The sequence below is a fragment of the Perna viridis genome, chromosome 8 (genome assembly GCF_037379345.1).
Source record: "Perna viridis isolate PV_CMFRI_1.1 ecotype Kerala chromosome 8, ASM3737934v1, whole genome shotgun sequence".
Taxonomy (NCBI): domain Eukaryota; kingdom Metazoa; phylum Mollusca; class Bivalvia; order Mytilida; family Mytilidae; genus Perna; species Perna viridis.
In genome coordinates, this window is record NC_142452.1 from 3,312,097 (window position 1) to 3,338,996 (window position 26,900).

Below are 26,900 nucleotides of genomic sequence, written 5' to 3' on the forward strand. Positions count from 1 at the left end.
TATTACAATTTTTATATGGAGATTATGTACAAAGATGGCAGCTTCCAGTAACCAGGGGATGGCGGCAATTTTCAATATATTTGCATTAGTTAATTTGGTATTTTTCTTGTGCATCGTCTCCAACGAAGCTGCTCGACTAAGTGATCCCAAAATACTTCTTCCTTACCACAGTTCAGCTATTGTGAATTATACTCTTCAGGTCAACCTCACTCGAGAGGAATCCAGATTTGCTGATACCAGTTGTTTTACATGGTAATTAATATGATGGTGTCCGGATATCTCGGATCGTGACAACTCGGCCCGTAATGAGAATGTTCAAATTGATACAGTTTTTAAGAGTTTTGTAAAAAAATAAATGGTGTAATTAGAATTTTTTTCGTTATTAGTTACATTTTATATTGACTAACCTGAGGATGGTGAAATTGCTATAGAAGAAACATATGAATTCAAACACCTTAGACCTTCGATAATTTTTGTCAGCCCTGTTATTATTAACTTTTGGAAATGGTAAAATTTGCTATGATATACGGTTCATGGTCTGAAACATATATTGGCCGAAATGTCCGGCTTTGGAAAGGAACTGTGGGTTGTTGTACGAAATATCTTTTGGTCAAAATTCTGGTATTGATGAGCTGATTGCATCATTTTTGTAAACATCTTGGAGAAATCTAAGATTCGATTTGAATTAATCATCAAAGCTGGCTAATGTTTCCTAAACTGGTGTGCTTATCAATTGCATTTACCAAGAATACGATAATGAAGCTGCCATGATGCTATTTTTAAGCTCCCAATTTTACGTGCATTAATTGGATATTGATGATTTTTCTGGCCTTAAGCTTATTAAACCTAGTTGATAAATTCGGGAGAGTATAATCGAGTTTGTAATTCTTTGCATTTCATTTCATTGATGATGCACTTATGGCATAAGTAAATTAACAGTGATCATCTGTGACATTCTAAGGTAACTATTTCATCACTAAAACTATTGGCAGAGTTATTTTTGAATATGTTTTCAGATACTATTCATTCAATGATTCTACCAATTCATGAATTAGAACAAGTTTCAGAAAATTTTATTCATGGGCTAAGTAGTCTGGACTATAGGCAGAGTGGTCATGACTCAAGATGTTTATGGGCTGACACATCAGGTATGTCTTTTTTGGCTGGTAACAAAGGCAGGTATTACCTGCAAGAGGATGGTGTTCTAAGCCAGAGGAACCTTATAGATAGATTCATTATTTATTATAACTTTGGTGTTGCCTTGGTCCCAGTGGTCTTAGGATGACTTGTCAGTGAGCTGAGCTGTCCTATATTCCTGATGTCGTGATAATAATGATTATTTATTAAAAGGAGTGAAAGTACATATGTAATTAGTATCTGTTGATGTTAAGTAATAGTTATACATTAAAATGGGCCATGTGAGCTATTGCCATCACTTGGCATCGATCGTCCTTGTCCGTCATTGTTATCAATATCGTTTCAAAACTTTTCTCCTCTGAAACTACTTGACCAATCAGAACCAAAATTGGTATGAATGATTTTTAGGGTATTCTGCATTGAACTGAAATGGGGATCTTTGATCTATTGAAAAACATTGCTGCCTTTCTAAAAATAGAACAAAGTGGTCGGTCAGAAATTTTTTGAATATATTACCAAAACTGTTTGGTTTAGCCAAACTGTGGTCAAGTTTTCTTTTTACTCTAATCAGCTATATTGGAGTTATTTACCTTTTTTTTTACATTTTTTTGCTCTTTTCAATGTTTTTCTTTATAAAATCTTCTCCTCTGACTCTACTTGATTAATTGGAACCAAATTTGGCATGAATGTTCCTAAGGGTATGCTGCATTGAACTGCTGTGGGGATATTTGATCAGGAGAAAAATATGGCTTTTGTTACTAAAGATAAAGTGGCAAGACAGAAGTTTTTCATGTTTATCTTCTAAAACTTAAAGTAAAAGCCGATTCTGATAGGGTAAAAGTGTTAAGCATGATGAAATCTATCTCTGGTCAAATTTCTATTTTAAGCCATGTTGGAGTTATTGCCTTTTTTTCGACCTGTTTCCCCTATTTTTAATGTTAATTCTTTTGAAAGCAGGGATTGAAATTTTTTTGGGAAGACCCAAGCCCTGGACTTTTTCAACTTCTGTGCCCTTAGCCAGAACAATGTTTTGTCCAGTCCCAATCGTAAAATATAATAAATGCAATTTTGTTATCTGATATTTATTTCTATGTTTGCAGGGAAGAAGACACAAAACCAATAATAAACAATTTACAACTTGTTCATTTAATGAGTCACTTGGTCATTTCTATTTGAATGTTCTAAAAGTCTGAAAAGTCTTCCTTTCTGAAACTAAAGGACCAATTAGAACCAAATTCGGATTAAATATTTCTTAGGGTATTCAGTATAGATCTGACATGCAGATTTTTAATCCGTCGAAAAACATTACCACTGTAACTAAAAATATAATAAAGGGGTCAGTCAGAAGTTTTTCTTATATATCTCCAAACTTTAGGTATAATCATATTCTTTTAATTGCTAAATCCTTATTATAAGGCCTTCAAAAGCTTGCATTGGATCAGTCATCGAAAGAGTAATCAAGGGAACCAAGGTTATAGTGGTAATCAAAAGAATTTAATCCAGGGACAAAGACCAGACATGGAAAACAGACATAAACAACAAAGAACGTAAAGTAACTAAAATCATACATACAAAGTAACAAAAGTAAATGAGCAACTCGGACTCCACTATAAACTGGGAGCATGGACCAGGTGCACCGGTAGGGTAAGCGTCCTCTGCTTTTCTAGAAACACCCGCCGAGTTGCTTATAAAAAGTCAAGTCCGGGGTAGACAAACGAGGAAAGGAAAACTATGACCCGTTGAATAAATCAGTTTTCATGGTGCTGATGGATACACCTAATGATCCACAAGTTCATGATGACGACCATAAAACTTCTGTAGTGATGACTTCAATCTTGTAGCAACATAACCCTGTTCCAGAAGCCTATTTGTTAGAAATCTAGCATGATACAAGAAGTCTGCATAGTTTCGGCTAGCTCTGGCATAACATATGAATTGTGATATGAACACTCCATACACAGGTGATGAAGGGATGTTGCCACAGATGAAAGGAAAACTGACTGACCCTATTATCCTTGTGTCCCATCCTCTTTTCATTTCATCATCATCATTTCATGTTCATCGTCTGAATATAGCTGAAATGTTGCTGCTCGGACATTAAACCCCAACAATCAATCAATCAATCTGATTTTTCCCATTTTGCCTGATTCTTACGAACACTTACACTTAATAATAACTCATAATAATAACGATAATAATAATTATACAGTCAAACCTGTCTTATGTGACTAATGATAACTCCTTGTTGGGTGCAAAAGAAAAAAGATTTTGTACAGTTTGGACATTCCTTTCTGTATAATTGTCCTTTATTGTATGCCCCAATATTGGTTGGGTAGAAATGAAGACCAAAGAAGTCAGAACTTAATTGTGTTGTTTTATTTATTCATTTTATATTTTTGTATTTTTAAGTTTGTATTTCTTTGGTGTTCCTATCATATTTGCTTACAGTTTTTTGTAGTTATATCATTTGTTCATCTGAATTTCACCTGACGAAATGGAGAAAGACATATTATCTTCCCTGTTTTTTTATTTTTTTGAGTCAATAAGGATATCATGTTTTACTTCCTTAAATTACATGTGTACTCAAGTACATGTAATGTATGCAGAAACACTATAATATGATATTGAAATTACATGTTAAAGGCTCACTCTGCACAATTTAGAAAGATTATGGGAGTAATAGTATACACTTCACTGAGTTATAAGATCATTTTTAATCCAGTTGCTTTTTATTTTTAGGAGTACCAACATGCCAGAAACAGCCTCCCTGACTCTAGTGAACAAAACTGATGGGGAATGTGCCTTCTCAGCTATAGTTTCTGTAGCATCAAAGTCACCACATAAAAAGCAGGCTATCATAATGGTGGAAAATAAAGGTTTGCCTTGTGTAATGTATTCTTCTGTGTATTGCATGCACCTCTTCCTTGGCAAAAAAAAAGATCAACAAAAAAAGTCAGTTTCTTTGTAAAACTTGCACCAGTTGGATGGAAAATTCACCAGCAGAAGACCACGTTAAGATGAAAGGATTCTGGTAAATTCCATGAAATGCATATCCTTTCATTATTAATCTTTTTAATAAATGTATCTTTTCAAGCCATTTATTGATTTAAATACATTGATGTATTGGATCCATTTAACAAGTCAGCTGAAATGTGTACATTAACAGTTGTATGCAAATCAGGTATTTCACTTATACAATGGTGTCAAGTCCGACCATTTATGGTAAAGGTGTTTTAATTTTCCAAGCTTGTGTATTGATATTTGACATCTGGAAACAGTTCATCAAGCAGATTAAAGGATCAGTGACAATTGTTTTCACCTTTGAAATTTATCTTTTGTTATTTAATAATTAAATGACAATGGGCAGGAGGACAGGTTGGCACTCCCATTATTGTGTTTTTGACATTACGCCACACACAGGTGAAGAAGTTATAATTAGGACTGCCTGTTTTGAGAGAAAAATAGGAAGCTAGTCATGGATTTCATACAAACTATGAAATGCAAGAACGTGGCATCAATGGATAAAACCACTACGAAATAGCAGTAAAACCTTATTTGTTTATTTCACTTAAAACTGTTCTCAAAAATGCAAAAAGGTGTGATGTTGTCGTTTGTTGACCACTTAGGTTCTGATTTGACGAAAATTATGTCTCCAGAAAAAAATCTAGAAACTCATTGTTTTGTTGTATACTGCACATCTCTCCTTCTGGAAGAAAGGAAAAGTGAGAAGAAAGTGTGTCGTATACATGGAAGAATATGGTAGTCATTATTATAAAACTTATCTTTTTTATTGAAAACTGTAAACTTGAGAGATTCCCCCATTTCAAGCAATTAGTACTGTATATTTGGAAAGTTTTGGTGTAGGCTTTTTTTTGTTCATTGTGAGGAAAAACAGCAAGTTAATGTGTTGTGTGTTTAAATTTCGCGCTTTAATCAAACATACCCAGTACATGAAAATTTCCCTGTATATAAAAACATCCTAACTTGAATTCAATATTTTCAAAATAGTGAAGTAACTTTACATTGACAATCCATGGACCATGACATAAATTGTGTGGCACTGTAAACGGCATTTATCATGATCTTATGATTTAATTCTGTTGAATAATGACATGCTATATATCATGGGTATGCCTAGTTCTAGACATCATCATGGGTATACCTAGTTCTAGACATCATCATGGGTATGCCTAGTTCTAGACATCATCATGGGTATGCCTAGTTCTAGACGTCATCATGGGTATGCCTAGTTCTAGACATTCTAGACATCATCATTGGTATGCCTAGTTTTAGACATCATCATGGGTATGCCTAGTTCTAGACATTCTAGACATCATCATGGGTATGCCTAGTTCTAGACATTCTAGACATCATCATGGGTATGCCTAGTTCTAGACATCATCATGGGTATGCCTAGTTCTAGACGTCATCATGGGTATGCCTAGTTCTAGACGTCATCATGGGTATGCCTAGTTCTAGACGTCATCATGGGTATGCCTAGTTCTAGACGTCATCATGGGTATGCCTAGTTCTAGACATTCTAGACATCATCATGGGTATGCCTAGTTCTAGACATCATCATGAGTATGCCTAGTTCTAGACATCATCATGGGTAGGAAAAATTATTACTGACTAAAGTGCCAGATTACTGACAACTCAAATTGTTTTACTGATTGTTTCAAAAAGGAGTTGGAATCTATGTCTTTGCACATATCGATCAGGACAGAACACAAACTCTGTTTTGTAGTTCAACTTCATTATAGACTAAAAAAATCCTCACCTAGCATTTAACTGTTTCATATTATTGAAAACTACAAGATTTTTTCAAAGTTTCACTGTCAGGTTTGATTTTTACTACAGACTACATGTATATACATGTAGTTTAAACATTTAAATAACAGCATCCTTGTTAAATGTTGCTTTATTACAGTGTATTTATTGCCAAACTAACATATGTTTTTTGGTTTCAGTAACTGGTGAGAAGCTAAAATGTATTGTGATAGTAAAGGCTATTACCAAGATTGAGATCCAGACTACAACTCGAGCTCTTTACCTTGAAGATTCACCTGAAGAACTTAACATCCAGGGTTATGATGATGCTGGTAAAATAATTCTTATTTTTTTTCTATATGCCTGTCATTAATATATTATGGTTGAAGTCGTGTCCATGTTTCAGCATGTTCTCACCTGTGATGTTGATGATGGGATAAAGTAAATATGGCTGTTTATCCATCCCTCAACACATTTTTCCCTGTGATATTGATGATGAGATAGAATAAATATGACTGTCTGGCCATCCGTCAATATGTTTTCCACAGCGAAGTGTTGATCATGAGATAAAGTAAATATGGCTGTCTATCCATCTGTCAACACATTTTCCCCAGTGATGTTGATCATGAGATAGTGTAAATATGGCTGTCTGTCTGTCCGTCAACACGTTTTCCCTATGATATTGATGATGAGAGAATAAATATGGCTGTCTTTCCATCGAATTTGAATATTTGTTTTGCGTACAGCTTTCATTTATCAATTTCTTGAATGTTTTTTTTCTTTATGCAATAACTTGAGTAAAATTAGTGGATTAGATGAATTTTTGTATGAGGTTAATTATACCCTAAAACAATGAGTGGATGGTATATTTGATTCACCAGTCATTTTGTCCATCTGAATTTCACCTAACGAAATGGAGAAAGACATATTATCTTCCCTGTTTTTTTATTTTTTTGAGTCAATAAGGATATCATGTTTTACTTCCTTAAATTACAGTTGACTCCACTTAATCGCATATCGCTTTATTGCATATTTCGGTTATTAGCATAATTTTCTCCTGCACAAAACCATTTCCTATTATTCTATTAGGGAAAAAATCGCTTATTTGCATAGGCCTTGCAGGAGCATTTTGGTTTATTGCATAGAGAATTTTGCCGGTGATAAGTAAAATGTTACCTTGTAATCGGATTGTTTGAACCGGAAATGGCAGTGTTTTATTTACAAATTAGTACAAGTTAATCAGGTAAATAATAAAATATGTTTCTTTTTGCTAATACAGCTATTTTTTTGTCAACATGTCATGGCCAGTCATAATTATTTTTTAAATTAAGTATGAATGAAAGAAGTGTTTTCATATTTACATTATCAGCTTGTGTATTGATGCTCATCCAGGTAAAGACAAGTTTTCCCAAATTCTATTTTAAGCCTTCAGGTCATAAATATGTCAATCATATTCATTGTTGTAAAAACTAGATTATCATCAATCAGGAGGTGTTAATAATGGATTAAAAACATAATGGACATAAAAGGCAATTTAAATGATTCCTAATTATATAAAAATAAACAAGCACCTAGGTGAACATTGACTTCTGACACTCATAATGCGGCTTGGGGTTCAGCTTGGAGTATTTTTTGTCCCTTTTTAAATTCTTCCAACTACAAATGATTATCAATGTAAATTTAATTTTCTTTAATGAGCTGAACAGTTTTTAGTGAGCTTAGGTTACTAGGCATAAATATATAAATATCAACTGAGAATTAAAAGTCATCATTCATTCAGTACAATGTCTAAGCGAAAGCGTAACGATCTCACACTTGTTGACAAGTATGAAGTTATAAAACTGCTTGACCAGAAACTGTCACAGACAGAAATTTCAAAGAAACTGGAAATATGAAATATGGGATTTTCTTTAATAGAAAGGTCAGAAAATTACTTGAATATTTATAGATGAGAAACACATGGTTTTACTTATAAATGCACACAACGTAAAGAAGGTCAATAAACAAGACAAACACAATATATGTTTTTTTTCATTGATAAAAGAACAATACAATGAGAAGGTCTATATCAATTAAATACCAAATCAGAAATGTTGAAAAGTGATATCCCTGGTTGATCCACAGTATCGTCGTCTTACCTGAACTCACATTTCTGGTGAAATTGTAATTTCGGTTATAAGAATAGCCCGGTTATTTGCATAATTTTTACTGGCAAATAGGCTATGCAAATAAGCGGAATCCACTGTATAACAATAAATTACTTTTACATGCAGAAACTATTTTAGTTAATTTAGTTCTATTTTGGCATTTTTGTTGTTTCCAGGGTAAATGTCTGCCCCCCCCAAAAAAAAGTACTTCTTTCATGTATTTGTTCTTTTGTAGGTAATGTGTTTTCAAGTCTGGGAGGTCTGGAGTTTGAATGGAGTCTGCTATCAGATGCTGACACCAGTGAGGCTGTGGATGCATACAATATACTCAGGTTTGTATACATGTTGTATTGAAGTAAGTAATACTGTGTTTTGTATGTACAACTGTTATATTCTAATATGCACTTTGATTGAGTCACATTGACCATTTGAATCCCATTCACACCACTTCCGTTTGGATAAGGTATGTAGCTTCATAGTGATGGGCATACATTGTAAGGAATTTTGATTACCGTCTGATATCAACTTCCTTTAAACCCTATACTACATGGGATTTAGCTGATCAATGTTCTGATTTTTCAAATGAAGTCTAAAACAGTACAAACTTAGTGGAAATATTAATTGCCAAAGTGTCTTCTGAAAACAGGTTTGCGGAGACTGGTTCAGTATTAAATGGTAGGGTTAGCAACCTGCTAAATCCATAAAATATTGCTATTGAACAAAGTTTTAGGCTATTTTGTCAAGCTGTAAGGCCTCCAGATATTCCTATCAGAACCCCTTACCTTTTTGTTAAAAGTCTTTCAAATCAAATTAGCCAAAAAAGTGCAGAGAAATCCATGAGTATGATTTCATTGCATCATCAGTGGTGTCATCAGAAAACAATGTTTTTTTTATTTATTGTTAAAAAGAGTTTTAAAATATATACCTGAGACTTCTTTTTATATCAACAGAATCTTAAGATTCTCTGAGTCAGAATATACAATGCCGAACCACATTCGCCATCTTGAAGAACGAGGACTGCAAGGAGACATGATATTGGCAGAGGGTATCAGAACTGGTAGTGCTAAAGTTAAAGCCAAAATGAAGGATCCCGTCTATAAGGTATATAAATAATCATTTTGTTAATTCTATTGCCCTTTTTATCTAGGAAAAATTGAAAATGTTTTACTTCCTTCTTTATTTTTTCATGTAGTGATAACATATTGGCATTTCTTATCAAGCTTGTAAAACCTGTATTAGATATAGAACTTAAAATTGTCTATATTTTGAATTATATTCTATACTACCAAAATATTTGTTAAATGAACAGTTATGAGTATTATTTTGTCACCAACAAGCATTTTACAATTAGACCAAGGACAAAGAAATTTTAAGTTCAGTATATGCAGTACGATTTATCATGAGTCATACCTGCTCCAATTTGTCGTATGCTATATTTTATTTTTTTGTTTTTATCTAAATATGAACTGGAGTGTTAAAACTTGATTTGTTAGTTCCAAAGGTTACCTTCTGCAAGTTGTTGGAAGAAGAGCACTGTTCTAAATTCTACAAAAACTCACAATGACATATAAAATGTATACACAGAACATTTGTGGTACAAGACAAATCACACTGTGAACTGGGCTTTAGTAAATAAAGTTTTATAGTTTTAGTCATGTATTTCTGTTAATGCTACATGGGTTTATTGGCTGTAAACAACAGAAACAAACAGTTCTTAGTCTAACACTACCAGTAGTTTATTTTCAATAGTAGAAAGAATTTGGATATGATAGAAATGCCAATGCTTTATCAGAGAAATATAAGTCTTTAGGAGAAAATCATCAAATTAATTTCCTCTTATATTACAAAAGCAGCTATGGGAGACTTGTATTCCTGGACAAAGTGACAAGGTATTATATGATACTCTCCTGATAGTTTCCAGATGATAACTTGGGAACACATTTATGAATTTTTTAAATACTTGAAACAGTTGTTTAGAACTTTGAAACTAAGGTTTAAGTTCAATTTTCAGCAAAATCTAAAATGCAGTTTTAGAGTTTTATGAACATTAACTTTTTTCACAATTATATGGTAGGGTTACACGCAATGTTCCATTAATGTCTTTTTTTGTGTTATAGGATGTACAGCCTTCCATTGTGAAGATGATGGTTGTAGCTAACCTGATAATAAGACCATCAGAAGCTTACGTCCTCCAGTATGGTACAGTCAGGTACACAGTGGAGCTGGTCAAGGCTACTTCTATAATAGGTATCTGAAAGCTTTTCTTATGTTAACAAAATACATTTTTATGTTGATGAACTTCACCAAAGATAAATTTTTGCTATTTATGTAAGAAATCCCAGACTAATACAGCATGCCAGTGTTTTATTTATCATCACCTGACATCCAAACAAATACATTTTTAACTCATCTGGCCGTAGGCCATGTGAGCTATTGCCATCATTTGGCATCCGTCATCGTCATCAATAATTTCTTCAAACATCTTCTCCTCTAAAACTACTGAATAGATTTACATGCAACTTATAATGACTGTTCCTTAAAGTATCTTGCACAAAATGACAGTTTGGATTTTTGATTGGTTAAAAAACATGGCCACCATTTCTAAAAATATAACATAAGGGTCAGACAGCAGATTTTTGCATATATCTCCAAAACCGTTAGGTTTAACCAAATTCTGATATGTGTAAAAGTATTCAGCATGATCAGATCAGTCTGTGGTCAAATTTTGGTCAAAATCTGTTGACCCATGTTGGAGTTATTGCCCTTGTTGGACGTTTTTTGCTGTTTTTGATGTTATTACTTTCAAAAATCTCCTTCTCAAAAACTACTGTACAGAATTCAATGAAAGTTGTAATTTTTGTTTTGTAGAGTATACTTAACGAAATGATCGTTTTGATTTTTGATCGGTTAAAAAACGTGGCAGCTGTTTCTAAAAATAGAACATAGGGGTCAGATAGCAGATTTTTGCATATATCTCCAAAACCATTAGGTTTAAGCAACATCTTCCAATTGCTGAAATGGTCCTTATTATAAGGCCTACAAAAGTCTCCAGGAATCAAAGTTGTCAAACGAATCCATGTAAGAGTTATTGTCCTTGAAAGGCAAAAAATTACTTTTTTGGCAGTTTTCAGTCAGTGTTTTGAAAACTATAATAGATAGAATGAAATTTTCAATTGATGAAATGATCCTTATGTTAAGTCCTACCAAAGTCTTCAAGGAGTCAAAATTGTTGGACAAGGTCTCACTAACCACTTCTAACATTTCCATTACTTTACATGTTAAACAAGGGTCCGGAAATTTTGACAGCCTATGCCAGTCGTTTTATCAAACTTCAGCAGATATTTATGTCATTTTACATGCTCAGATCAAAATAAACTTTTTTGTGTAGTAATTTTATGATAAATATTGGAATTTGTGTTATTTCACCACATACATTGTCTTTTACAAAATATCTGAACGAGTGAACGAGTTTGGTTTCAAACACATGTGGATGTTCTGACATGTAAACAAAACATTGTATCTCTCTGACTTTTTCATCACATTGGCAAACAGCCAAAAACTTCCAAGCGGTGAAAAAATGTGGATTACTTGTCAGAGAAAGAAAATCACAAATACATTTTTATATTGATTTAAATGAGCTGTTGATTTCTGTTTTAAAATGATTCAATCGGTAAATGTATAATTAAAAACTACAACTGATGCATAGTTTCAGCACCATGTGTTCCGTTACCTCTGAAAGAACGGCAGAAAAATGTAAAGGATGGACTTACAAATTTTTTTCTGAATAAATCAAGTCATAAATGCATGAAAATTCTCTGAGTCACGTCAATTAATTCGTATACGCAATGGGGCTACACATGTAATTATGCTAATTAACTAATCAGTTACAGGTAAATCTCAACCCCAGGTGGCTGCACATTAGACAAAATTGTCATACATCTGTCAATTAATTTCCAATAAACAATTATGAGACCGGTAGAGAGGATGTTTATACACTATTAAAACCATGCAGACTGTAATTTAAAAGGGTTGACAGTTTTCTTATGTCCGATATTGGAAAATGGTCGTCGGTCATTTGCGAAATTTGTCAGTCAATGACCAGCATTTTTTACTGTTTCCGGACCCTTGATGTTAACAAGTAATTTTCAAAGTTTCTTTGTGAATTCCCAGGACAAATGACATCTTGAAGTTGCATACCATTGCAAAGCTTGGAAAATAAGGCTTTCAAAATCATTATGCCAATGGTACGATGATTATAGAACTTCTTCACAAAATTTACTTGAATAAATAATACTGAAAATCCACAGTTTTACCTTTTCTGTTAACTGACACCATGGAGGCAAATTACTCACACATGTAAACAATATTCATACACTTTCATAGTAAATTACAATTAGATTTTAAGTACAAATTCTCAGCTTTATTTTGACTACTTTTGATCAGAATACACACAAAAAATGCACTTACAATGCATATAGCTAGGTTCATTGTGTTTTTGGTACTACATAGGGATGGCCATTTGACCCAGAAGTGGTCAGAGAGGCCCAAGTCCTTGTTAGAGTAATTGAAAGGCAAAAATTTAACTAGCTGAGCAATTCGGGTTCCTGGGAACCTCGTGTTGATTCTCTAATGCATGAAGTTGCTACTTGAATGGAAATATAGAACATTTTCTGACCAATATTTAAATCAGGAATGAAGTTGATAGTACAATGTGAAATAAGTCTTGTTTTATTAGTTTGTTTTCATTTGAATCTATTTCCTCAGCAATAAGTATGCCATCCCAGCAGTTTTACTTGGATGTAGTAGAAGACATGATCTGTACACTTGATTCTGCCTCATCTACTTCTACAGCTTTAGAACTTGGAACTACAGAAATAGTATTGATGGACAAAAGTAAGTAATTTCTGTGGAATGGGTTTACAATTCAATGTTAGAACAGATCATATATAAAGGAAAATAAAGTCATCTTTATTTGGTGATTTTTGGATGGGTACTTTTTATACACCCATCAAAGATGGGACATATTATGGTATACCGTTGTTCGTCTGTCCGTCGTCCACACTTCAGACAATAACTCAAAAACGCTTTCACCAACTTTAATGAAACTTTGGTGAATTGTTCATATCTATTGAAGTTAGCTCCCTTCCGATTTGTATAAATGTCAAAATGAAGTTTTACTCTTTATAAAAAGCCGGCAACGGCCATGGAAATTTTATTCGTTGAAAAATTGTTAATACAGAGCATTTGTTATAATGATCAACTAATAAATATAAAAGGTACTTGGTAACCTTGTCAGAAAAGCATGTTTTAAACAAGATAGAAATGTATGGGTGAAAAATCAAGACAACAAACTAAGTTAAAATTGAGGTAGCCTTGATAGAGGCAAATTTTTTTTGCATTTTTTATTTACTATTTTTTTTGGGGGGGGGGAGTATTCACAGTATTTCTAGTTAATCATATAAATTCATTAAAAGCATAAGAAAAAGTTAAAAGGGCAACAGGTGTATCATGTACTGAAAGCACAGCTGTTTATTTATTGATGTAAATAGGACTTTTAAGTCTTGTCATATTACACCTTTAAGTTACGAGTTTAGATCCACAACTCCCATACTCCCATTCCACAACACCCATTCCACAACACTCATTTCTAAGCTTAGGAAATGGTTGTCCATAGAATAAAGACTACAATCATCAAAAAAAATCTTATGCATACAAATGATGATAAAAATATGACAATTATTTCTACACTATAGTAAGTTATGTAATAACTCAAAATAGAAAATAAGTATGTATTATACTGATGTACTCCAAGATAGCCAACTAATAACAAAATGTAAATGGTCCTTAGTTTTAAACAGTAGAAATTTCAGATAAAAAATAAATCAAGAACTAGATTGACATATAATCACTTTACTTTTACTTTCTACTCAGTTTTTTTTTAATTTATTAAGTTTATAAGGTTTTAATGTTAAATCTTTAGATGAATTTAGCTCAGTTGAAAATGAGATCAGCTTTTATAACATTTTTATACCATCCTTTTCTACATATGAAGTTTTTACCTGTGTCATCAACAGAAAAAGCAGGTTTACTATCCGTTCAACTCGAACTGTCATGCATAATAGGGGGTATCTACTTTGTGTAATCTGTAACTCAAAAAGTATTAAATTGATATTATTCAAACTTTGCACAATCTATTACAGAGAAATTCAATGAATTATTACTACATTTTTAGCATGTGAACCATTTATCAGCAGTAAATGCTATTTTTAGTATCTCATAAATTTGTAACCCATGCTATAGATTTTTTACTTAGTGTTTATATATATATACTGAAGGTATTTATATGCAGACATATATGACAGTGGTGCAGGTCCAAACCATTTATAGGTCTTGTTTAGCTGTTGTATAACAAAGTATAAGATAACAACTATGTGCTTTGAAACATTCAAATTTTGAATGGATTTTTTATTTTCAGACATCATCCAGCATGATACAATGTCTAAGCCATCAGCTATGTTTTATGTTGTTCAAGCTAGTTATTTAGGTAAGCTTATTATCATATTCTGTAATTAGCCTAGGAAAAGTTACTTTATAGTCTTTACGAATATCAAAATAAGTGTAAAATCCTGGAAGTTTTTATTTAAATGTTAATTACAACCTGTTACTATTTTACCAACAGCAAAACCTTAACAGTTATTTATTTATTTACAGTTCAGAGGATGGTAATTGTTTAAGTAGAATTCTAAGCATTATTTTGCAACAAATTGGAAAAATAAACCAAATTTTCATTTGACAGCATTGATAGATATTTTTGTTTTTATTTTTCAGCATTTGTGGTACTGCCCCATAGAAAGTGGGTGCTGGAGACAGGGAGAGAATACGAGATTCTGATAGAAGTATATGATAAAGACAGTCACAAAATATACCTTTCTGATGTAAGTTAGGTACCAACCATATTTATAATGAGGGAAACAGGGTGGGGCTAGGATTTTTTTTTTGAAAAAAAGTTATTCCAAATTTGAGCTAAAATTTTTTTTTACTTGGCCATGGACAGAAAAAAAAAATATTAAGATTCAAAATTCCCCTGATTACTTTTAAACAATTTAGATTTTTGAATAAATATTTTAACTCTGGCTGCTGCTGAAAATTTTATAGAATAAAAATAAAATATTGTAAATATAAAAATAAAATCGCAGGCCTTCCCCTCTTGAGGAGAAAATGGTCGTTGTTGTTAGTTGTTAATAAACATTTTTTATGTATGGATTCTAAATATGTGCCCAAATTGTCTCAAAGCTTAAATCTCAGATAGTTAAGTGGTAATAACATTTCCAAAACCTGTTTTCTGACATGCAGTATTTTCAGAAGTTTCTACCATATTTGGAAACATATTTCTTAATCCAATTTTTACTCTCCTGAGCGGTAAAAAGATTTAAAATCAGAACTCACCTGAATGAGAAATTATATGAGCACTTCATCTTATTGAATTTGTGAAAAAAGATGTCTGTAATGAACAGACTCTGGGGTAAAACAAGAATTGATGCATTGCTATATACAGGCAAATATTTTTCATGTGAAATTCTTGTTAATTGAGCTTCACATGAAATTCATGTGAAATTAACATGATTTTCATGTGAAATTCACTAAACATGAATTTCATGTGAACATTTCGTGTGAATTTCACGTGAAGGCTCCATTCACCGGAATTTCATGTGAACTCTGTCACTTAGTTTATTTGCTCAATTCAGGTGAAAATTATGTGGAATAATTTTGCCTGTTATAACAATTTTGAAGCATCTCTCCATCTACAAGCTTTGACATTGAAAACTTACCATACACTAGTAAACTTAACAATATCATTTAAATTTACTTCTCTTGAATAATATGATTTGGAAAACTTCAGCTGAGTCCAATGGTATGTAAACATCAATGACCTAAGATGCATGTCTGACCCTCGACTTATCTGGCAAATTCAACTAATTAAGTTTTTTTTTCTTCAACTTAAGTAAAAATACGGCAATTCAAGTTATAGGTAAAAAAATACAGTTTTTTCATGAAAGATGTTGTATTTCACTTTTTTGCAGAAATAAATTTGCTGTATTATTAAGGCTTTGAGTTTTTTTTTGTAGAACATCATTATTGAGGCAGCCTTTCCAAAGGAATATTTTGAGGTACTCTCTTCCACAAAGAATGGAACTTATCATACAGTAAAGACCATACAGAAAGGATTTCCCATGATAGATGGGGCTCTCACAACTATCATAAGAAAGGTAATTATAAACAGATATAAATTGTTTTATCCTACAAGTAATGATAAGCAGTGACTGAAACATGTCCCTTTGTGCAATGATTGCAATGATAGGGGATCCTTGTGCAGTTTATTACATCCCAGCAAAAAGTGTCCTTTTATATTCATAATCTTAACAAAGAATGCTAAATCTGACTGGGTGTACTGGTAACAAAGTTTGTGTTATGATGCTTATTCCAAGGTAACAGTAGTAGGAATGGTAAAAAATATCATGCTTTTGAAAATTGAATACATGTAGTAACAACTGCCTAGAGTAACATATTTAGATGTGTATCAGTGTCTTAGGATTTCTGATTTCCAGTCACCAGGTTAAATCATAGTGATGGAAAGTTATTTATTCTGTCCCTCTTTAACTTTTGCAAGTAGAAAACTCAAATTTCAAAGGATTTTTTTCTTGGGAAGCAGATAGTGATAGTTTGGAAGTAAATTTCATTTAAAGGTTTCCTCTGTCCATAAATCATAGAATACTGCATGTTTATCAAGAAAGAATGTGAATTAAATGAATTAAAAAGATGCAAAGTTTAAATCTAATTGTTTTCAGGATGGTTCAAAATATCATATCAATCCAGTAATCAAACAGTCACAGGATGTTGAGATCTATGAACCTATTCAAGTGCACCCTCCAATATTATACTTCCCATGGGATCCAGTAAAAGAAACAAACCATAGATATCAGCTGAAGGTATGTACCTTAAATATATTTTTGTACAACTGTATTTTCAATCAACAAAAAGCTGTGATGAATACAAAAATAGCAATTATATATTGCAAATTTCCATATGCTGTTATAAACTGTATAATGTGATCTTTTTTACTTTTCATGTAATGTACAATCAGAAGTTTGATATTGCAGTTAAAAAGATCCATATGATTTTCATTTGGACACTCAAAAATTAGGTCAAACAAAAATGCATTGATCACTTATAATAGCCTGTGAATTGTATTTTTGGGTAACTGATTCTTTTTGGTAGTAATAATTAGGTTATGATACAGTTGAAGGTGCAAAACAGAAAATCTTCCATAGTGTACTGAAAACCTGTATTTGATTCACCACTGCAGGTTTTTCTGTACACTTAACTGCACTATAACCAACACTGTAGTATGGTCTTTGAAAAATATGAAAATTAACATGTTTTCAGTACATGTATAGTTGATGTTAAGAAATTAAAATTGAAAGAAGAGGTTTTTTTTTTTGTTCTGTTAATGTTTTTTTTTTTTAGTTTCATAATGGATCAATGATGACTGTAAGTTAACGCAGTAAAGATCTAGCTCAGCTTGTACAATGTAGGCTTTGTTTGATTGGTAATCATTCTATTATTGAAATACATGAAACATCTTCCATAGGATGTTAAACAATAATAAATCAATCAATGTAGACTCCTGTATAAATTTTGAAATTTTGCAATAACTGATAATTATTGTTTTATTGTTATTATTATGCAGTTTTTGTTGTAAATAAATATTCATGTTATCATTACCAGGCAACTGGAGGTAGTGTTGAATATATATGGTCATCCAGTAAACTTCATGTGACCTCTGTCAATGTCAGAGGAGAGATAACTACAGGAAATCTAGGACAGGCCATTATCACAGCAGCAGACACCAGAAACCAGGCACACAAGGGTTCATCAGAGGTCAGTGTCCTTAAGTTCATTCTAACCAGAGAATTGGTAATTATAAAATAGCTATTGATCATTTTATTAAAAATATGATGTTAATTTTTCTGTAAATGATATTTAAAATCATTCCTTTCATAAAGCATATTGGATTTGGATTGAAATCCTAGCTTTTGTAAGTAACCAAGGAAATTACTGTCCTATACACAGCGAATCATGTTTACCACTGTTACCTTGCTTTGCTAATAGGGTAATTAACTAGAAAGAGTGAATAACCAAAATATGGACTTGAGTACTGAAGAATGCCTACAATAAACAAGTGTGGTGGGAGAAAATCTGACAGTGAAATTACCAAATTTATCTCACTGTTTGAATTATTGAACAAATTTTACACAGGTAACATTGGATAAATGACTGCTATCTATCCTTCATGTGATTGAATACTTCATTGTTTTAGGTTCACATCTTACCTCCATCTGACTTACTTTTTATTCCTAACCATGTGGAGGCCATGGTAGGAACAGATTTACATATACCTCTTGCTGTGTTTGGACTTCTAGAAGGTATGTCACTGTACTCATTATCAAGTTCGTTGTAGCTGCAAACATAGCCCATTTTGGATTAAAGACACAATATGCTATTGGATATGGACACCGGTATGGAGGGGTTAACACCTCTGAGAGTATACAGAATTTGTTAAAATGAAAGATCTATAACTATTCTACCATTAATATTATACATAACATAGGAAACATCAGTTGTTTAAGATCGTTTGAAATTCATCAAAGTTAACGGTTCATTCTAAACAGCCATTGTTTTGTTACTTTCAATTTGTTATTTATCTTATTTAGGAGAGAAGGTAACCTTTAATGACTGTAGGAAGATGAGGCTTAACATCACTTTTACAGACAAGGCAGTCTTCAGTTTTATTGAAGGTAATACCTAAAAATGGCATGTAATACACAGAATAACAAAAGTTTGTCAGACAGAAATTTTCACTGGGACAAAATGTGAAACTAGAAATATAGCTTGTAAGTCTTGTCACATGGTCCATAGATTAAAATATGATGCTTAACTATTTTGTAACTATGTTGTATTTGGAAATCAACGTTTTATAAATAGAAGTGAAATCAAAACAGTAGTAATTAACTTTGTAAAAAGCCCCTTTATTACTAAGTTGCCAAAACAAAGGCTGTCAGAATCTGTAAAATTTCAACATTGTTGGATTTCAATGAAAATTGATTGGGTAAACATTGCATTCTTAATTCAGCGGAGCGGTGGTGACTGAGATCATCTAATGTTGGTTTTGGCGACTTTTGTGTCTTGTTTGCAAACACAGTATCACTTGTAATTGTAGAAATAAAAATTTAAAAGAAATTCCTCTTTGTCTTCTTGGTTTCATTAACCAAAATGAAACAATGGAAAGCCTAACTATATGCATGTCTGTTTTGAAATTCCCTTTCCCCTTCAGACATATGAGCTGTGAGACAGTGGTAACTCTTCATCTTACACTTGAACATTTTAGGTTTTAGTTTTTGTTTCTTTTTTTGACAGGCTGTGAATTACCAGATGAAGGGTGCCGAGTTGTGAAGGTCAAGGCTATGCAGAAAGGTCATACTGAAGTCAAAGCTTCTTATAGTCATGACAATATAAAATTAGAATCTTCTGTAACCATTGCTGCATATGATCCTTTGGTTGTAAGTAATAAAATAGGGTTATACAATGAAGTTGCATCATCAAACTGCATTTATATAAACCAGGTTCTACCATTATATCTTGAATCTGCTTACAAAGTTAAATGTACTGATTCAGAAACTGTATTGCATTCTGGGATTGCAATTGTTTCTGACGTTCCTCATTGATCAAAGTATATTTTACTAGGACGCTGTGACAAGGCAACTTTATTTACGAGGACAGAAGTTTAATTTCTGAATTGGTCCATTCAACACACAAGTGAAAGATATCCTGTGTTTTTTTATTTGCATGTCAGAGTATGAGAGACTTCTTGCCTTACCATTCTATGAATATTAAAAGAATTAGGATTACTTACATGTATTATAACAGTGGATGTTGTTTTCAAAGCAGCTATGGCACAAAAGTCTATAAAAAATCATTTTCATGTTGTGAAATTGCATGAAAGGTTTTGGGTACTTACCACTTTTTCACTATTTGTCTTATTTAAAAAAGGTTACAATGCTGTTTTCTTCACTGTACAGCCAATAAACCCTGTGAAAGAAGCAGTTGTAACTGTAGGATCATTGAAAGAAGTTATATTTAATGGAGGACCTCAGCCATGGGTACTGGACACATCGAAATACTTCCAGATAAGTAAGTTATCACAATTAGATCCAGTATTATATATAGTTGAGGTCCTCAGCCATGGGTACTGGATACATCTAAATACTTCCAGATAAGTAAGTTATCTTAATTAGATCCAGCATGATATATATACTACGTCTAAGAATATCTGTATATTTTAAAACACTCAAACAAATTTAAATAATTGATATTATGTATCATTCTTTATTATTATTTTGTGAAATAATTTTATGTGGGTTTAGTCATCTTTTTAACACAAAAAATTCCAACAAGTCTTTTAAGTGGGTAATCTAACATTGTTAGTAAATAACAGAGCGGGAACTGGTGTAAAACATTATACACCTTTAAGTAATTGATATTATGCACTATTCGTCAGTTATATTTTTTTTTTTAACTTTTTAAGTTTCTATGTTATGCTTATGTTAACTGTAAGACAATTTTTAAGAGTCATACAATTGAAATCTGTCAGTGGTACTCTAATCTTCCGAGAATCAAGTTCACTTACGTCATTCAGTATGATACTGTTTGTTTTCAGTGTCAGCTGCACAAGAGCCTTTAGTAAACATTGAACAGGTCAAATTGTACAGTAATGCAAGTAAGTAGTCTGCTAATAATTATTGTTCTATCCATATCACCATGGTGATCTATTATAACAGGTTTTTAGGTTGTATTATGGATTCCCTACTACACCATACTTTCAAATTGTACAGTAATGCAAGTAAGTAGTCTGCTAATAATTATTGTTCTATCCATATCACCATGGTGATCTATTATAACAGGTTTTTAGGTTGTATTATGGATTCCCTACTACACCATACTTTAGACTTATAAATAGGTAGTCATAACTTTGTGGCATATTGTAAAAAGAGTAAATAATGGTTGGATGAGAAACAAATGTGTCTGATTAGGATTATTTGTCCTCCTGTAGATAGCTGCTTCCATGAATAGACAGTGAGAGTTAGTGTTTCTGTCCTGATAGAAAAGAAATATTTTTGGAAAGCTATTTTCAGTTGCATTGAAAGTATAATATTTCAAACATGTTTATGTACTTTTCACTTTAACATATATTGAGCATAAATGTTACATGTACTTAATATTATTATTTTTTATATGTAACTTGTTCAATGATTTTTAATGAATAATTTTAGGAGGAATGCACAGTTTCTTTGTTACCTGTAAAGATTTAGGTGAACAGGTAAGAAATAGACTCAATAAAACAATGTCATAGATTATTTTTCATTTTTTTACAACTTGCTGAAGTACTACAATAATAGGACACAGTCAGTTTACAGTTTATTTGAACAGAGAACAAATAAAGATATGAAAAATCTTGTATGGAAAATTTGTACTCAAATGCACTATCAGACTTGGGTGCCCCCAAAAAAATGAAATTTTTATCTCCATTGACAAAAGTTGGGAAAGCTATGTGGATTTATTAGTTAGTACATCTGTCCAACCATTGTGCTTCAGATTAAGTTTAATTTTCAAGCTTTTCTTTCTTGGGACAAGGTCAGACACACATACATGTATACAACATTTAACTTTAAATACAATATAGCATTTTATGGTTAAATCATGAACTTGTTGAATGGGGAACCAGTGTCTAACACATTTCTGTGATTTTGTCTAAAAATTAAAACTTATGTACATGTGATTTTGATCTTACAGAAAGTGAGTTTAACTGTTGGTAATGAGAAAACTGCCAAGAACCAATACCCAGCTAAAGAGCTAGCTTCTATACAGTTTAGTTGTTCTGCCCCTGTAGAGATCCACTTACTGCCATCTGTAGGAATAATTGAGGAATTGCCACCCTGTCCCATCACTAGTCGAGAAGTTTCACTTCCAGTACGTATAGATGGTTTTGTATACTTATTTTCTTGAAGCTAGATGAAACAGTGTTCTAGGAGACCACTTTCTTGTCACCTAGGGCAAGTGTAATTAGATGTAACAGTGTTCTAGGAGACCATTTTCTCGTCACCTAGGGCAAGTGTAATTAGATGTAACAGTGTTCTAGGAGACCACTTTCTCGTCACCTAGGGCAAGTGTAATTAGATGTAACAGTGTTCTAGGAGACCACTTTCTCGTCACCTAGGGCAAGTGTAATTAGATGTAACAGTGTTCTTGGAGACCATTTTCTCGTCACCTAGGGCAAGTGTAATTAGATGTAACAGTGTTCTAGGAGACCACTTTCTCGTCACCTAGGGCAAGTGTAATTAGATGTAACAGTGTTCTAGGAGACCACTTTCTCGTCACCTAGGGCAAGTGTAATTAGATGTAACAGTGTTCTAGGAGACCACTTTCTCGTCACCTAGGGCAAGTGTAATTAGATGTAACAGTGTTCTAGGAGACCACTTTCTCGTCACCTAGGGCAAGTGTAATTAGAAGTAACAGTGTTCTAGGATTCCACGTTCTCATCACCCAGGGCAAGTGAAATTTTGATATGAGAATGTTGTTTACTAAGGTCCACTTTCTCTGTGTCAAGTATAAAACTTGAAATTTAGAAGGGATTTTTGTTAAGTTTGGAAAGCTAACTTTACATGTTGGAAAGTTCATTTTCATTTAAAATTTCCCCATGGAAACCTAAATTTTTTTTAAAATCCTAGAACACTGGATGTATGCCTTAAATTGGTAGGAAAATTATTTACAACCATTTATTTGTAAGAGGTCCTCAGGTATTTTCCTAATTACATATGTTGGTAGAGAAGTGATGCTGGGGGACCTCTCTTGAGACAAAGACTTATAAAAATGAAGTGTTATTAGACAACAAAGAGAGAGCTGTTCATAACTAATATTGGTAAGGAGCTCACTCAAATTTTAACAGCTACACAGGACTTGCTTATATCTTTTTCAGTTTAATTGTTTGTGATTTATTGATTACAGGAATTAATTTTGAAATTGAATATGATGAAGAATTTTATTTGTAAATACATGTATTTCTATTCTGTTTCCAGATACCAGTTCATTGTAAAAGAGACCTTGATACAATTATCAGAGTGACAGATTCTATGGGCAGAAAGTTTGATAACTTCTCATCACTAGTATTTGATTGGACTTTGAGTGACCAATCACTAGCCTCCTTGTCAGAATCAGTTCTAACATCAACTGATAATGTTAAGGGTATCAAAACAAGTAACAGTAAGTATAGTTCTATCAAAATTTTTATCCCCTCACTCAATGGTGTATTGGAATCATCTTGTCTGTATGTCTGAATTTTGTCACAATTATCTTGGCTCCCAAGGGATTGATTGATTTCTAATTTGTTGTGTGGCTATATACAGATAGGTCAATTTTGACTGCTGTGAAATGTTAACTTGTTGCTTTCCAGGCCAGTTTTAGCTCACTTGGTCATAGGCCATATGAGCTATTGCCATTACTTGGTGTCCTTCGTAGTCTGTCGTCGTTAACAATTCTTCAAACATCTTATCTGAAACTACCGAATGGATGTGGATGAAATTAACATGATTATTTTTTTAGAGTATCCTGCACAAAATGACCCTTTGGATTTTTGATCTGTCAAAAAGACATGTCTGCCATTACTAAAAATAAAGCATAAGGGTCAGACAGCAGTTTTTTTTTGCATATATCTCCAAATCCGTTAGTTTTAACCAAATTCTGACATGGGATAAAAGTGTTCAGCATGATGAGAAATACTGTACACAATTTAATGAAAATTGATATTACTGTTTTTTTTTGGGTATCCTGCACAAAATGACCGTTTGGATTTTTTATTAATGCAAAAACATGGCTGCTGTTACTAAAAATAGTACAAAGGGGTCAAAATACAGTTTTTTGCAAATGACTCAACTTTTGTTCTTTTTCAGCAGATCTATACTGTGCTAATGCCTCCTCAGACCCAGTGGAATAACAGGGCATAGGGGGACCTCTGCCCAAATTTTTTTCATAAGTTCTAAATCACTTTGAAGGTATTTCCAACATTTTACAGTGCTTTAGGTACTCTTTTGAACTTACAGCCTTCATCAATATATGCTTTTTTTAACAATTTTTTGTCAAACTTGGTAACAGAGCATGATAACTTTACTTACTTAGTTAACAGGGTATGGTTTGTCACTTGAGCGATTCAGGTTCTTCAAGAGCCTCTTGTTTCACTATATTGTATGATTGAGAAAATTTTCATCACAAAAATCTTGGCTTCCAATGGATGGTTTGATTTCAAATTTGGTGTATTGCTTTATATACATAGGGCATACATGGTAAGTGATTTTGGATGCTGTCCCATATCAAATTTCTGTACAATTGGGGGTATGCAGGTCATTCTTTTTATGAGTGTTATGATTAAGTACTCAATAATAAAATTGAAAAAAAATAGAAATTATGTATGTCAGAAATTCTATTTAGAATTTTAGAAAGGTAAAGTTTGTATGACCTTACAAAATTGAAGGTTAAGTTTAATACAACTTTACGACATTTTAGGTCAAGTTTGATATGACTTTTGGACATTGTAGGTCAAGTTTGATCAGACTTCATCACTTTGTAGGTAAGGTTTGATATTACTTTATCACCTTGTAGGTAAGGTTTGGTATTACTTTATCACATTGTAGGTAAGGTTTGGTATTACTTTATCAAATTGTAGATAAGGTTTGGTACTACTTTTTCACATTGTCGGTAAGGTTTGGTATTACTTTATCACACTGTAGGTAAGGTTTGATATTACTTTATCACATTGTAGGTAAGGTTTGATATTACTTTATCACATTGTAAGTAAGGTTTGGTATTACTTTATCACCTTGTAGGTAAGGTTTGATATTACCTTATCACATTGTAGGTTAAGTTTGATATTACTTTATCACATTGTAGGTAAGGTTTGGTATTACTTTATCACATTGTAGGTAAGGTTTGGTATTACTTTATCACATTGTAAGTAAGGTTTGGTATTACTTTATCACCTTGTAGGTAAGGTTTGATATTACCTTATCACATTGTAGGTTAAGTTTGATATTACTTTATCACATTGTAAGTAAGGTTTGATATTACTTTATCACATTGTTAGTAAGGTTTGATATTACTTTATCACATTGTAAGTAAGGTTTGATATTACTTTATCACCTTGTAGGTAAGGTTTGATATTACCTTATCACATTGTAGGTTAAGTTTGATATTACTTTATCACATTGTAGGTAAGGTTTGATATGATTTTATGACATTGTAGGTTATGTGAGGTTATTTCCTGCTGGGAAGACAGGTCAGCTTTCACTGACAGCTACAGTCACTTATTATAATGATGAATTCTTCAAAGAGGCTGGCTCATCTACCACTGTAAGGAAAAACCTTTGCAAATATTACACACTGTTACACCAAAACAAAAAATAATAATTAATAACTGTGGATCTACATGTCATTTTCAGCTGAAAGTTATTTAGATAATACTTTGGTTATATGTTACTTAACCCATTAAATCATCATGTAAATAAAGAACTATTAAAACGATGAAACCTTAAAGCTTGATTGAAACACTTTGATTCGTCAGTAATTAATTTTAATGGGGACTAGTATATCTAATATTTTTTCATAATATTTTTTTCTTTTAAATGACCTTCAAACCATCTGTTTTTTTAAAGCTAAGATATATATATCCATGAAAATAAAGTATTCCATGTATAAGTTTGATTCACATTTTATTTTCATACTTCAGTTGAGAATCTACCCAAGATTGACAAAGACAATAGATATACTGCTGGTAGAAGAAGCTGTGTTGTCACCAAATCTTATCTCTATCTTCAATCATCCATCTAACAAGGTTTGTCTGATATAACTAAGTATAAATTTGGCAATAAGATAGGACAAAACAAAACTACTGCTGCAAACTTGAAACTAAAGTTAATACAGATCTAATTGCTTCTGTTGTAAATCAGAATTCTGTTAATACTGTTATGATTATTTTTTTACTATATATTTACTTCCTATTTTGCCAATTTCCACTTGTTTTTTTTTTATCTTGTAAAATCAGGTTGGGTAAATCTTATGAAACTTTGAAAGGTGAGTTTCTTGAGCGATGTGGTGTCCAAGCTCCTAATTAATTCATTTATCATGTTGTAAAACCTCTGATCTTAGATATTTAAAGGATAAATTACTTTAATTATAAGTTTTTCTTCATTTTTCTGCATAGAAAGTAAGGAGTAAATATTTAAGGGAAAAGTGATCCTTACTTAGCTAATTATGAACTTCATATTTTAGGTTACAATCAACATTGAGAAAGGCTCGGGATTCTTCCATGTTGTTCCTGAGCAGAGGAATATTGTCAACTTAGAATACTTAGAAAATGATAAGAAGATTTTAGTCAACCCCCTGAGAGATGGTTCTATTAGTGTCACAGTGTATGACCTGTGTATAACTATGCTCCAGCCATTAGTAGCTTCAGTGTATGTGTCAGGAGTGGGCAGTGTTCATCTGTCTGTAATTGATAAGGTAAGATATCTCTCAGTGTCATAGTGTATGTCCCATGTGTAACTATGCTCCAGCCATAATGTGTCAGGAGTGGGCAGTGTCCATCTGTCTGTAATCAACATGGTAAGATATCTCTCTGTGTCATAGTGTATAACCTGTGTATAACTATGCCTCAGTCTATGTGTAGGACAGTGTCTGCCTGTC

At 32.5% G+C, this 26,900-nt stretch overlaps 1 protein-coding gene across 2 annotated transcripts in view; it reads left to right on the plus strand.

The window, feature by feature from the left end:
• The first annotated feature begins 19 nt into the window (after nucleotides 1–19).
• Nucleotides 20–26,900, plus strand: part of LOC148608971 (nuclear pore membrane glycoprotein 210-like) — a 56,505-nt gene continuing 29,624 nt past the window's right edge. For both annotated transcript variants that reach the window (XM_088541378.1, XM_088541379.1), the window contains exons 1-23: nucleotides 20–252; nucleotides 3,877–4,013; nucleotides 6,108–6,239; nucleotides 8,290–8,386; nucleotides 9,005–9,155; nucleotides 10,172–10,301; nucleotides 12,819–12,947; nucleotides 14,530–14,598; nucleotides 14,883–14,989; nucleotides 16,181–16,321; nucleotides 16,901–17,041; nucleotides 17,841–17,993; nucleotides 18,433–18,538; nucleotides 18,827–18,910; nucleotides 19,530–19,672; nucleotides 20,192–20,303; nucleotides 20,830–20,889; nucleotides 21,443–21,489; nucleotides 21,963–22,139; nucleotides 23,246–23,429; nucleotides 25,462–25,568; nucleotides 25,945–26,049; nucleotides 26,487–26,717. In XM_088541378.1, coding sequence (XP_088397504.1) covers nucleotides 35–252; nucleotides 3,877–4,013; nucleotides 6,108–6,239; nucleotides 8,290–8,386; nucleotides 9,005–9,155; nucleotides 10,172–10,301; nucleotides 12,819–12,947; nucleotides 14,530–14,598; nucleotides 14,883–14,989; nucleotides 16,181–16,321; nucleotides 16,901–17,041; nucleotides 17,841–17,993; nucleotides 18,433–18,538; nucleotides 18,827–18,910; nucleotides 19,530–19,672; nucleotides 20,192–20,303; nucleotides 20,830–20,889; nucleotides 21,443–21,489; nucleotides 21,963–22,139; nucleotides 23,246–23,429; nucleotides 25,462–25,568; nucleotides 25,945–26,049; nucleotides 26,487–26,717 — 2,961 coding nt within the window. In that variant the 5' untranslated portion in view covers nucleotides 20–34. The remainder of the gene's footprint in view (nucleotides 253–3,876; nucleotides 4,014–6,107; nucleotides 6,240–8,289; nucleotides 8,387–9,004; nucleotides 9,156–10,171; nucleotides 10,302–12,818; nucleotides 12,948–14,529; nucleotides 14,599–14,882; nucleotides 14,990–16,180; nucleotides 16,322–16,900; nucleotides 17,042–17,840; nucleotides 17,994–18,432; nucleotides 18,539–18,826; nucleotides 18,911–19,529; nucleotides 19,673–20,191; nucleotides 20,304–20,829; nucleotides 20,890–21,442; nucleotides 21,490–21,962; nucleotides 22,140–23,245; nucleotides 23,430–25,461; nucleotides 25,569–25,944; nucleotides 26,050–26,486; nucleotides 26,718–26,900) is intronic.